At 45.4% G+C, this 12,702-nt stretch overlaps 1 protein-coding gene across 3 annotated transcripts in view; it reads right to left on the bottom strand.

Moving 5' to 3' along the window:
- CIB2 (calcium and integrin binding family member 2) overlaps nt 1-12,702 on the bottom strand; it is a 43,639-nt gene that overhangs the window by 16,348 nt on the left and 14,589 nt on the right. For 2 of the 3 annotated variants that reach the window (XM_066636569.1, XM_066636570.1), the window contains exons 2-3: nt 9,486-9,520; nt 1,289-1,400 (exon numbers count right to left, since the gene is read on the bottom strand). In XM_066636569.1, coding sequence (XP_066492666.1) covers nt 1,289-1,366 — 78 coding nt within the window. In that variant the 5' untranslated portion in view covers nt 1,367-1,400; nt 9,486-9,520. Of the gene's footprint in view, nt 1-1,288; nt 1,401-9,371; nt 9,450-9,485; nt 9,521-12,702 lie in introns of those variants that run through there. The other variant, XM_066636568.1, reaches the window with a different exon arrangement.

Here is a 12,702-nt window from a genome sequence, read left to right as displayed (position 1 = left end):
AAGATGGCATCATTATTGCCCCAGAAGTTTTGCCTTGCAAAACCTCCGTGTTAATTTTAACTCATCTGCTGTCCATTTCATCTGGTGAAAATTTAGGCTGCTCTGTACCATCCCTAGGAGCAGGTCGCCCTGTGAATATATGAGGTTACAAGCCATAGATATGATGTAAAGTAATCCTCAGGGTTGTGAACAGGTCAGAGCATACAAGCTGCAGTAGAAACCTCCAGCTAAAGCAGGGATTGGTCTGGGAATTTACTTTCAGAAACAAATGAAGGGAGGGGAAATAAAGCAAGTACCCACATAGAAAAACAGACAGAAACTAATCTGGAAATGGGAAGAGAAAAAGGCTTGGAATGCAAAAATATAAATGGTGCCCCACAGAATCACAGATATATAAAATTCTTATCTTGCTGTTTATAAGAACATGTCAACAGAGCAAACAAAAGATGAACCTGTAACAAGCATGAACACAAAGTCACACGTCAATTCATGTTCAGATACAATCAGATGTACAAAGTCTATATGAATACGCATTTAGCTTTTCTCCATAACAGCTGAAATGACACGTTTGGCAGTAAACCCATGTTTTGAAAGCTCAGCTTCTCCTCTGACAAACAGCATCACAAGGAATAGTCTGCAGGGGGTACATAGAAGGTGGGAGGGAGGTGCTTTCCCTTTGCAAAATTCCTCAACAACTGCTTTAATGAAATTAACAACACCTTAAATCAGCAAAAGACAACCCCACATGTGTGGCAGGAGTTTTTATTTCACTTCAAATTTAAATAATGCACAAAAATAGAAAGACACACATATCTCACAATGTTCTTGGCTATAGTTAACATCTACATAGTTCATTCCTCATACTAACACCTGATCACCTTCAGCTACCAGTAACTAGTCAACAATTCAAGTCCTGTTAATTACACTTGCATTCAAAAATCTTGCCCATCATTGTAATGTTACTCATGAACCTCTTTCTTTCCTAACTTGTACGTCATGAACAAGGGAGATCATTTGATTTTCCACTGGTCTTTCATCCAATATTGTGCAATCAACTCTCTAGCTGCCATAGCTAGGTCATAAATCAGTTCCACCACTTGCATAGGGAAGAATTGCTCTGGTAACACAGGAAAATTACTTTTGGGTCTATTACTATTGTAATTTATCTGTTGTTACTCTTAATCCTAAATCTTGAATTTTCTGGGAAGGAGAAGCCCAACCAAAAGACACTGAGGAAGCTGTGGAAGAGTTATGGCCATAAGGCTACTATAGTAATGAGAAGTGATACCTTGAACTCTGGCATGTTCACTATGAGCTGAATAGGTAGTTTGACGTCTGGGTTCCTGGTATAGTCCATGGGTACCATGTTTGGTGCCAGTTCATGGTATCGGCCGTGCAACCTGTAAACAAGTGCACATAAAGTAAATAAATAACTACACTCTTTACAATAGACAGGTCCATGTGGTTTTGCAGGTCTACCCTGTCTTGATCTTTAAACCACAGATCTCAGAATTAAACTAGCCCTTGTTCCTAAAGTAATGCAGACTCAGCTCAAGGTCTACCATGGAAATAATATCAAGTGCATTTGAACCCAGACCCAGATTTGCTTAACTGTAATTCAATGTGTTAAGATTCGTTGCAGACTTCCCTTCAATGCTGGTAGCAGCTACTTGGTATGACATGATGGAGCCCTTCTCCTGCCATTTCAGTCCCTCTTTCAAGGTGCCTGATACTAGATCCTCTCCACAGTGCACTTCCCCAAGCTTACTAACCACAGAAGACAGGTAGTAGCAGTAGTTTTTCCCACCATCTCTACCAGCCATGGCAATAATCCCTTGGAAACACAGCAATGTTGCAGGAAGTTCTGGGGGACATTCCTATTTGTAGATGGGGGTTTCAGTCACATCAGTGGCATGAAGCTCTTGGCCTTCTTACACCACCATTGCTCTTGGGACTGGTGAGGTTCAGGAAATGACTTCACTATATAAATCTTCTGATAGGGACAAGCGCTCAACCAGTTGCCAACCCAGTCAACCCCTGAGTAAGCACCTCTTGGGCTCCTGAACAGTTACACCTCCTTGCTTATGTGTCCTTGCTGCTTGCTCTTCCAACGCTCTGCCAAGGGAGGTGTTTCTGTACCATCACCTACACAGGACCTACTCACTTGGGGCATATGGTGGCAGAGCTCAGGGATGGTTCACATGATACTAATAATCTTGAAGAGCAAGTGTGAAGAAGCCCTCTTCATCCTCTAGTGATGCCTCAGGAAGGTCACTCTCCTCTCTCTTACTCCTTCACGGGCTAGTTGTGACCTATTCAAGAAGGAAACTATCCTCACTCAGCAGTATCACTCAGGTATCCATTGCTTGTCTCAAGTGCAATGCAGAAACAATAAGAAAGCCCTTCATAAATTCAATTAGGGTTATGAAAGAAAACTTCTATTTGCTCCATAAAGGCAGCCAGAGCAGTTCAAACCATACTGCAGACAGACTAGCCAGCCTCAAACATTGTGGAATGACATTGGGAAGATGGGTTTCCAGCAGGTTCCTGCCTTCCTGCTGGACAATTGACCTGATGCCAGACCAGCAGCCCCCAAGCCTCATCTCTCTTGCCACTGGCCAGGAACAAACTTACTCCTCCACCTATAAAGTGTGGAAGGGCATTGAAGGATGCTAATGTATAAGGTTGATTGCGGTGCTGAATCAAAAGTAAATAATATTTTCAAGCAGTCTCAGTAGTGTTCCAAGGTATATCGGTAGGGCACAAAATGCTTCCCCTCCCCCATTTTCCCCACACATGCACACTCATCCCTTGCCCCCTTACATAGATATATCTGCTGCATTGTCTCTGCTCTTCACTGTTGGTATGGCAGCATGCAAAAGCAAGAGCATTGCTGAGTCCAGAAGTGGCAGGAGCCACAGAGAAGGTAGATGAAGACAAAGCAGGGAGAAGAGATTTCTGCCTAGAGTTGGGCCTAGAGTGCTGTCGCCCATAGTGTTGGGCTGGCTAGAGTGGTGTTGGCAGTCCCATGGTGCTGCCAACTGTAGTAGGGGAGGGACAACTCCAGGTCAGCTGTGCCCTGAAATTTGCCATCTGATGAAAGTCACTTCATCTCATAGAGGGGCAATTTTACTTGAGCAATTCTTCTAATTAGCAAACATTCTCCTATAAAGAGGCACTCACTTTCCCAGCAGCCAAGCCAGAAGAGGAATGCTGATCAAAGGGACATAATCTGGAATCTGGTACCAATGGCACCAAGCTTTTCCTGGGACATATCCTGTGGAGAAAAACAAAAAACAAAAAAAGGTGCAATTGCACCCTAAGAGAAGGAGATGGGAGATGGGAAAGGGAGAGGTGACAGAATTCAGATCAGGTGGCAAAAAGTGCTTGTTTATCAACGATCCATAATCATTAAAGAGATGAAAGTTTATTTTCTCCTCTGAGTCATGCCCCTGATGGTTATTGGACTGAGCATCAAATAGCATAATTCATTTAACTGCACTCACATGCAGTTAACTGCAACCAAAGTCCATTGGCCTGATGCCAAAATCTTCTGCAGCTCAAAGCAGACAAAATGAACCTGAACCTTCCTGGCCCTGATTTCCTCATCAAATACATCTCGTTTCGGGGTTCGTTTGCCTGTCCCAGGTGCCTGTAGGTTGCTTTTCTAAAGCCCACCCCAACCTTTCAGATGTAATTTTTAGTCCAGCATTGATCCTCCTGCACCGAGCACTGGGCAGAGAGGCCATTTGGGAAATTGAATAGAATTTCTTCTAGTAAATCAGAGATGGAGATTCCCTTTTTAAAGCTGTGGGCCATATTACCCATTTTTCATAGAGCCATTGGCCACACCAAAGAACATCCATAGGCACATCTCTGAATAATGTGTGGTACATACTTTTCTCCTACACACAAGCACACAGAGGCATGTTTTCCCATGTGCACCGGTATATTCTTAGCGCCCTGTAAGATAACAGGTGGTGATGGCCAGATTACAACCAAATCAGTGGAGTTCCCCATGACATCCACATGACCAGTTTTCTCATGCAAGACATGGGATGTCACTGTGTAAGGTACTGGAGAAATAGAAACCTCAGCAGTCAGATTCCTATACCTTACCTTCACTGGTCTTACTGCATGCTTATAGACTGAGCTTGGTGCTTTGATCAAGTTAGACTGCAGTACCAGCCCACCTGAATCAGCTCATTCCTGTCCATCAAGCTTTACGAAGCCTAAGCATCAGAGTTCGCACCACAATCCAAGAAATTTGCCTCCTGCATCAACACTGTAAGATTCTAGGGGCCTCAAAAACAAGGAAGCTGGCAGCAAGGTCTGAGTGCCTTGCTTCCTACGCCACCAAGGGAGTTCCCAGGCAGAGGAAGGTCTCGGTCTGATGTTCTGTAGTGCTATCCTTACAACAGCTGGAGATGATGCTGAAGTTCTTCAGCCCAGGTGACCTGAGGAATCGACAGGGGCCTAAGCAACCAGTTCTGGATAACAGTTGTTGAACAACATTATCTGCCAAAGTAGCAAGTGTGGTTTGACTCCTGCAGTACCGACCACTATCCTGCCTTCAACCATGCTTCATGCCCTCTGATTTTGATACAGTTAACCCAGGACCCAACCACCAGCCCATTACTTTGTCTTTTGACTCTGGCCCCTGTCTTGATCCTCATCTGGTTGCACTGAAACTGGATCTCAGCAGCTCTCCTTTCTGGATCCTCTGCTAACTCTACTAAGCTTCTGTCCCCATTTCCTGCTTGCTGCCTAAACTCCTACTTGGCTTTGATTACTCACCTGCAACTGGTCCTCATTTACTATTCCAGAGCTTAACCCCTGACTGTTTTGGACAATTCAAACATTTCTGGCCCACTTAGCGCAAATGCTCACTCTGGAATCTGGAACCCAACTGCCCAGAGCCTGATCTTTGCCAACACCTTTCTTTAGGCCAATAAAGGTATTTTGAATGAATGAATGAATGAATGAATGCCAATACCTGTGCAAGAGGGGAGCAGGATCATGTCCCCTGGTTACAACCCCAGTGCCAACGTGCTTACTGGTTACACCCTCAGCAACCATGTGTTTAGCTTGTGTGAAAAAGGGCCACTAGCATAGTCCCACCTGAATGTGTACACTTGTGTGTATTCACACATACTCACATACATTCACCTGTGGCCACAAAGCATACCTTCCCTCACCCCTCCAGTGATATGGAGCACAACTTGGCAGTAGCGTCACTACAGAGGTGCAGGGAGTGCAGGCCACATCGGGTGATGAACACGGGGGGGGGGTGACGCCACTACTGCCCACAATTTTCAAAATCTTTGTATTTTTGAATAATTCCATCATATTATATATCATTCAATGTGCAATTTCAGCCAGAATTCAATTAAACAAACTGCACTGAAATACCTCTATTCTATCAAAAGTTATAGCAAAAAGACCAGCAGACATGGGGCGATGGTGCATCACCATGCCCACTGCCTAGGGTGTTGACCTGCCCACGGCATGGAAGGAGTTCTATCGTGGGGGAGACGTGCTGGCCTCCCACACAGGTGATGCAAACTCCACTGCAGCTTGGTGAATCATAGGATGTTATGGTAAAAGAGAAAGCAATGCTGCACACCACAGGTAAGAATTCAGCATAGGGATGTCATTTGGGGCGGCGTCCCTGGATCACATGCAGCCCGGCAGACAGAAAAACCAGAAAGGTTACCAAGTCCACAGCAGAACACCAGCCATACGGGACGAATGGACTGTGTTCAGGTTGACAGTCTCCACTTGTGCAGGTTTAGCTCAAAACTCACAGCCCCACTGAAAACTGTATGGTGTGAAGCATCCTTGGAGCAGAATGTAAGCCATTCACCCTAGCCATCCTGTGGAGAAACCACCTAGCCAGCTGTACTGTACTGCGCTGCCTTTGACAACTTCCCACAAGGCAAACTGCTGAACACAAAAGATAAAAGCTGGAAATGGCTCATTGATGAGCAGATCTGAGTGGCCATTAGACGATGAGATTCAGTAAACATCTCATTAACTCTCCTACAAAGCCGACAACAGCACAGGCTGCCAATGCTGGTGTGACAAGCAGAGATTATTGCAAACCATTTTATGCAAGAACGCATATGCCTCCCACATACCAGTCAAGATACCCACACTGCTTCCTAAATCCACAAAGATGAAGACAGAATGGTCATTCTCCCCCCTCCCATAAATTGCAAGCTGAGCATCTCAGCCTTTTGGCCAAACTGACTGCCCAATAGGATCTGCTTTCTTGCCAAATCCCCAGCTCTCATTCTCTGAGACCACAGCTGAAGCTTTGATTGTGCACTGCAGCAGGTATGAGATGTATTGAAGTTGGGCCAGTACCAAGGATCAATGTTCCATTCATTCAATGGATGAATGGGCCAGCCTTGCTACCACCATGTTCAGTCAGCAGTTTTCCAGCCAGGCAACTGATCTTTTTTTTTCTTCACTTGCAATAGTCCTTGCAAGTGGGTGATGAACATTCCTGAACACCTGAAATTGCTGGGAAGTTGCCCAAAAGATTGCATTAGGGAGAAATTAAAAGAACAGATGGGCTGATGAAGGGATAATAATTACTACCAGTTAAAAAAGAATTGCTGGAGGCAATGATTTGCAATGACTGTGGTTTTTGACACTAGAGCACATCCCGTTAACTCTGTTGTAATGTTTGATTCGATTTCTCAAGCTGTGGTTTAGTGGTATGCAGGCGGCCCACAAAGGAGGCTGGGTGAAGTGGATGCCTGGGGTTGTGGATTGCCAGAGCGCTCCCCACATGTTTCCCACACTCACCCTCCTCAGCCAGTCTCCAGCCCATTTGCCTCTCTTGCCACCACCTCCTCCTCTTCCCATGAGTTATCTTTTAAAAACAGAAAAATGAGAGCAGAACAGGAAGTGTGTGGGGATAGAGTGGTGGCATAGAGTATCTCCTGAGAGACATTCTAGGCCACTCCTTCCCCCCCCCCACATGCACACACCTCCCCTTTTGCTTTCCTGTTCCTACTTTTTTTTAAAAAATAGCTCTTTTTAAAGGACAAGAAGGAAGTGGGTTCACGCAAAAAAAATGGGGTCTCATCTTGCCTCAGGTATGGGAGGTGGTTTGGGGCCTGTCCTACTAATACAGCACATGCTTTGCATGAAACATTCCCAGGCTTTGAGGTAATAGGGCTATGACAGGAATGTCTAACATAAAACAACTGCCAATTAGAATAGGCAGTCCTGGGCGAGATAGACCCATCTGACACCATATACTCTCGTAAGGCAAAACTACCTGTCCCTTCTCTCCTTCCTGCCCACATTCCACAAGTAGAAAGGCATAGCCCAGTGGTTCTCAAACTGGTGGGTTGTGACCCACCAATTTGTGTAAAGGTCCCCCGGTCCCTTTAAGGGGCAGAGAAAGGGATGAGGGCAGTGATGTCCCTGAGGGGGCGAGGGAGGGTGCTTTCACTTACTCTCACTCAATGTGGGCTGCTGCAATCTCCAGCAGGTGCAGGGAGCCCTGCGCAGCCCCAAGTCTTCAAATCTTCAAATGATGCAACTGCAAAGCACTTCCGGTTTCCAGGAGGCGCTTTGCGATCATGTCATCTGAAGATTCTAAGCCTTGGGGAGCCCTGCAGAAGGCTTCACAGGGCTCCCCACACCTCCTAGAGCCTGCAGCAGCCTGCAGTGAGTGAAAGTAAGTGAAAGCACCCCCTCACCCCCCCTTAGCGACACAATCCTGGAGATTGCGTTGCTGCCCTCGCCCCTCCACCGCAAAGACTTACTGAGGGAGTAAAGCTCCCTAAAAGTTTGAGAACTACTGGCATAGCCCATGCGGTACCATCCAACCCAAAGAGTCATGGACACATCATGTTGATATTTTGCAACCTACTCCTCAAATATGGTGCTCAGGCCGGTGTCTGCTAAGCTTCCCTGACAGGTCTGTCTGTTTTTCATCTCCATCTATTACCATCCATTACTCTTGGGCTGTTGCTAATGCAATATTAGATCATGTTATATTTTTGCAGTGGCAGAACATAAATCACTCTCCCTCATCATTACAGTTTTCTTCAAATTAGCATCAAAATAAGGAATTGATACAGACAGAATTCCACGAAATCAATTAGTAGTGATAGGCCAGGCATGTAGATGGTAATTACTTGTGGCTGTGCTATATATGTGATATAAGCACTTGCAGCTCCTTTTCTTCTTTTTTTTAAAGATGCAATTGGAGTTTCATTTCCTGAGTAAAAGCAACAGACATTGCAATCCTATGCCAACTTTCCTGGGAGTAAGCTCCACTGACTACAGTGGGACTTACTTCTGAGTAAACACGCATAGAGTTTACTGTGTCAGGGTAGAATGCCAGCAGTTTGCTATCCCAACCCAAAGAAACGAATGAGTTCTTCCACCACTCTCTTTCATTTCCATGGGACTCGTGCAAAAAAACTTAATAGCAGCCATGTCCTTACAGAAAGCGGAATTGCTGGTTTGTGAGTTGAATGGCTTGACTGATGTCTGTTTGGAAATATGCTGAATAAAGTATGGCACTGTTGCTTAAAATGCAAATTATTTTTGGAGGAAAGAGTGAGCATGACAGAGTATCAATGAACCACTTCAAAGGGAGCTCTGTCCTCCTGTTCCAAGCTCCAGTGCCCATGTGACACATTTTGTCTTCCTCCAAGTATATATTCCTGGGTAGAACTGAGAGTCCTGTAGCCTTGGCTGGGCAGAGATTTGCCATTCATTTTTATTTTATCTTTCAGGTACACTGAACACAGAAGCAATACTCTCTATTTGGGTTAAAACATGTAAGCGCCCTGGAGGCCTGTGCTCGCAGAATCAGCACAACACAACCCGGCACTTGAAGTGTGTGCCACTTGCATGACTCTCTGCCATGTCAACTGCCAACTCCTCCATCTGGAACTGCACCATTGGAACTGGGACTAGTGGCGCTGGAGCTTCCACCATTCTTTCTCCTGTTCCCTGAATTTTAAAGGGAAGAGTCCCAAGCAGAAGAGGAAGCGTGGAAGAGAAGGGGGCGCTGCGGAATGAGAAAGCAAGAAGCAGAGACACTAACCCACCAACATCCACTCCTCCTCCACACTTCCTCTTTCACTGCTCAGCACAGAACTCAGACTCTCCAGCATGGGGACCTGTGGGGTCTTCACACCAGCACTGGCAATTGCTATGCTGCCACTAGGATTGAGCAGTAAGTATGGAAAGAGTCCCATAGCTTGTCATCCATGGAACCTCTCCATCTTAAACCAAACAGATATATAACAACAGTGTGGTGCCTCTATGTCACCATGCATTATGCCTCAAAACAAAAAGATGGATCTTTAGCCTAAATCAAAAATGAAAATGACCTGGACTCTCAAGGAATTCATACTTCTTGAATTCCTTGCAGTAAGAATGAGTTGAGTAGGACTGGACCCTTCCTCCACAAAGTACCGGGGCGGAACAGAGCGCAATCTGCTTACCGAAGGATTTCCTTTCGTGTGAAGAATGAACAATCCTGTAAACAAAGAAAGAAAAGAAAAATGAAACAGGCTTTTATTGGAATAGTCAACAGAAATGCTGCTGAGGTCAAGGAAACTGCTGCTCTCTTTCTACAAACATATCAATCCAAAGTTACATCTGGTTTAGGGGAAACTCTGTCATTTTTTTATTCTGGCTGAAGCACAGATCATGCAATTTGAATCCTGTGCAAATATCATGTTCATTTCATGGGCAACAGGAAAGCCTAACCAGTACGATCAGGAATCCACTTGCCTACCTGTAAATAACAGCATCTGAATTGAGTGAAGAGGCACCTTTTGAGAGGTTGTTCTCCTATACTTATATAATGGGGGGGGGGAAGCAACTATCCCTATTCCCTATGTTTTGTTGGTGATGTTATTGGTGACCGCTGGGAGAGGTCATCCGGGGGTTTGGAGTGAGGTGTCATCAATATGCTGATGACACCCAGCTCTATCTCTCCTTTCCTCCAGACTCCAAGGTGGCGGTTGAGGGCCTGGAGCACTGTCTGGAAGCAGTGAGGATCTGGATGGGGGCTAACAAGCTGAAATTAAATCCGGATAAGACAGAGGCTCTCCTGGTTCGGAAATCCTCGATGCAGGTGCTGGATTATCGGCTTGCTCTGAATGGGGTTGCACTCCCTCTGAAGGAGCAGGTTCGCAGCTTGGGGGTCCTCCTGGACTCGCAGCTGCTCCTGGATTCCCAGGTGGCGGCTGTGGCTAGGGGGGCCTTTGCTCAGCTTCGGCTGGTGCGCCAGCTGCGACCGTACTTGGGTCGTGCACACCTGGCCACGGTGATCCATGCCACGGTGAAATCGAGGTTAGATTACTGTAACGCGCTCTATGTGGGGCTGCCCCTGAAGACGGTTCGGAAACTACAATTAGTATAGAATGCGGCGGCCCGTGTAGTCACCGGAGCCAGGCGGTTTGACTCTGTCAGCCCGCTTCTCCGGGGGCTGCATTGGCTGCCCATTCGTTTCCGGGCCCAATTCAAGGTGCTGGTTTTGACCTTTAAAGCCCTATACTGCTCTGGGCCAGGATATCTTAGAGACCACCTACTCCCGTACAATCCAGCTCGCCATCTCAGGTCATCAGAGAAGGCCTTTTTGCAAGTACCGCCACCCAAGGAGGTCCGGGGGGTGGCTGCAAGAAATAGGGCCTTCTCGGTAGTGGCACCAACATTATGGAACTCCCTTCCCCTTGACTTGAGAATGGCTCCCTCTCTTGAGAGCTTTCGGCGAGGCCTGAAAACACTGTTGTTTAAACAAGCCTTCTGATTTCTGGCCTTCTTAACTTTTTATACATCTTTTAGTTTTACAGGCTTGATTCCTCGGTGATCTGCTCTTTTACTCTTTTAATCTGACTACTGTTTTTATGGCCCTGTAGTGTGTTTTTAAATGTTTTTATCTGTTTGTATTAATGTTTTTTAAATTCTATTGTTTTTTAATATGTTGTTAGCCGCCCTGGGTCCCGTTAGGGAGAAGGGCGGGATAAAAATAAAGTTTTATTATTATTATTATTATTATTATTATGTTATTGCAGCAATGTATCTTGTACTCTTCTTGAAAATAATAATTTATAAAATGTTAACGGCGATATTTCATCCTAAGAATCATTCACTCCTTGCGTTGCTCAGATCATACCGCGTGCTTCCTTCACATGTCACATCCCTGATCCAGCACATGCTCCTTATCTGTACCATCAAAGCCCTCCACGGCCTTGGCCCTCTAGCCTCTCAACTCTCATATATCCTGTTACACTTCAGCCTGTTACTTTCACTCCCCCAGTTCTACCACCCATTGCTGCTTTTTATGCCTGGATCTCCCTTCCAGATCACTAGCTTGATAACTCCAAATCCCTCTTCAAAAAACTCCTGGTCCCTTTATCCTACTGCAACTAAGCCTAAGTACATGTGCATGAAATATTTTCATATTCCACCACCTCCTTCCTCTTGTTGCTTTCGCGTCTGTTCCTAAACTGTAAGCCCCTGAAAGCAGGGATCTCTCTGCTGTAAAGCACCATCACTGACAGTGCCATATTAATTAATTGAGTAATAGTGATCAATATTACAAACAAAAGCTATTTATTTTTCACATTTTTGTACCCCCCTCCCCAAGAAGCGCAGGGTGAACATGGTTCCTTCCCTCCTTTTGACCTCACAACAACCCTTTGAGGTAGGCAAGGCTGAGAGCGAATGGTCCTGGGTTCACCCAGGAAACTTCATGGCTAAGTGGGGATTTGAAACTGGATCTTTCAGGACTCCGTTCAACTCCCAAACCACTACACCATCCTGGCTCTATCACACCCCCTTTCCAATACCAAAATGGTGCCTGGATTGAGATTTGGATGAATATGGAAATGTATTTAAATTTAATTCAGTACTTAATGAGCCAACACCAATAGGCATGATCAACCATTTAACTTTAAAAAAAAAAAAAAAAAGAATTGCCAGCATTAGTTAAAAGCTGAATTACTCTCATTGGCTGGATAGAATTAGTTTGGGTTTCAAGGTACCCTATCGTACCTCCTTGTGCATTAATTATTAAGTCCCCCTTCCTTCTCTACCTACAAAGTGACAGGAGAGAGAAGCTCTTCTCCTTGGGTGTATTGTGTGGCTGAATAGGATTACAGAGACACAATGGGAGGGGGTTCTAGGGAGCCGCTTCTGGTGATGTCACATTGTCTGGAATGGCATAAAGTGAAACAGGAGCCAGAGGGGTGAAGTCTGCCTTCATTCCAGAATGTGCAAACACCTTACTGCTGAAGCTATCACTTAAGGGTTCTCTGTTACCCAATGAAAGACTGGTGCAAAGTAACAAATGTAAGTGGGTTACTCTCGCAAGAGCAACCTCCCTTGTAACTATATAGCCTTGCACAAAGAGCCCAGGCTCTTACTTAACTAGAAAGCTTGCTGCAGGTGGAATGTAATCAAAACTTCCAAGTAAGCAAGGAAGAATTGCCTTGCTGAATGAGAGCAAAGGTCTGTCTAGTCCAGCATTCAGTTTTCAACAAAGGGCAGCCAGAAGCCTCAGGGCACATAAGAAGGACATACATGTGGTGGCCTTTCCCTGCTGCTATCTGTCCCAAATATCTGGTAGTCAGGGACATACTGCCTCTGTATATGGAGGTTCCAACAATAACATTTTGACAAAGCATATCCCAGAGCAAAACAGACACCAAA

This window comes from Tiliqua scincoides, chromosome 8 (genome assembly GCF_035046505.1).
Source record: "Tiliqua scincoides isolate rTilSci1 chromosome 8, rTilSci1.hap2, whole genome shotgun sequence".
NCBI lineage: Eukaryota > Metazoa > Chordata > Lepidosauria > Squamata > Scincidae > Tiliqua > Tiliqua scincoides.
This window is presented reverse-complemented; position numbering and strand designations above follow the sequence as displayed.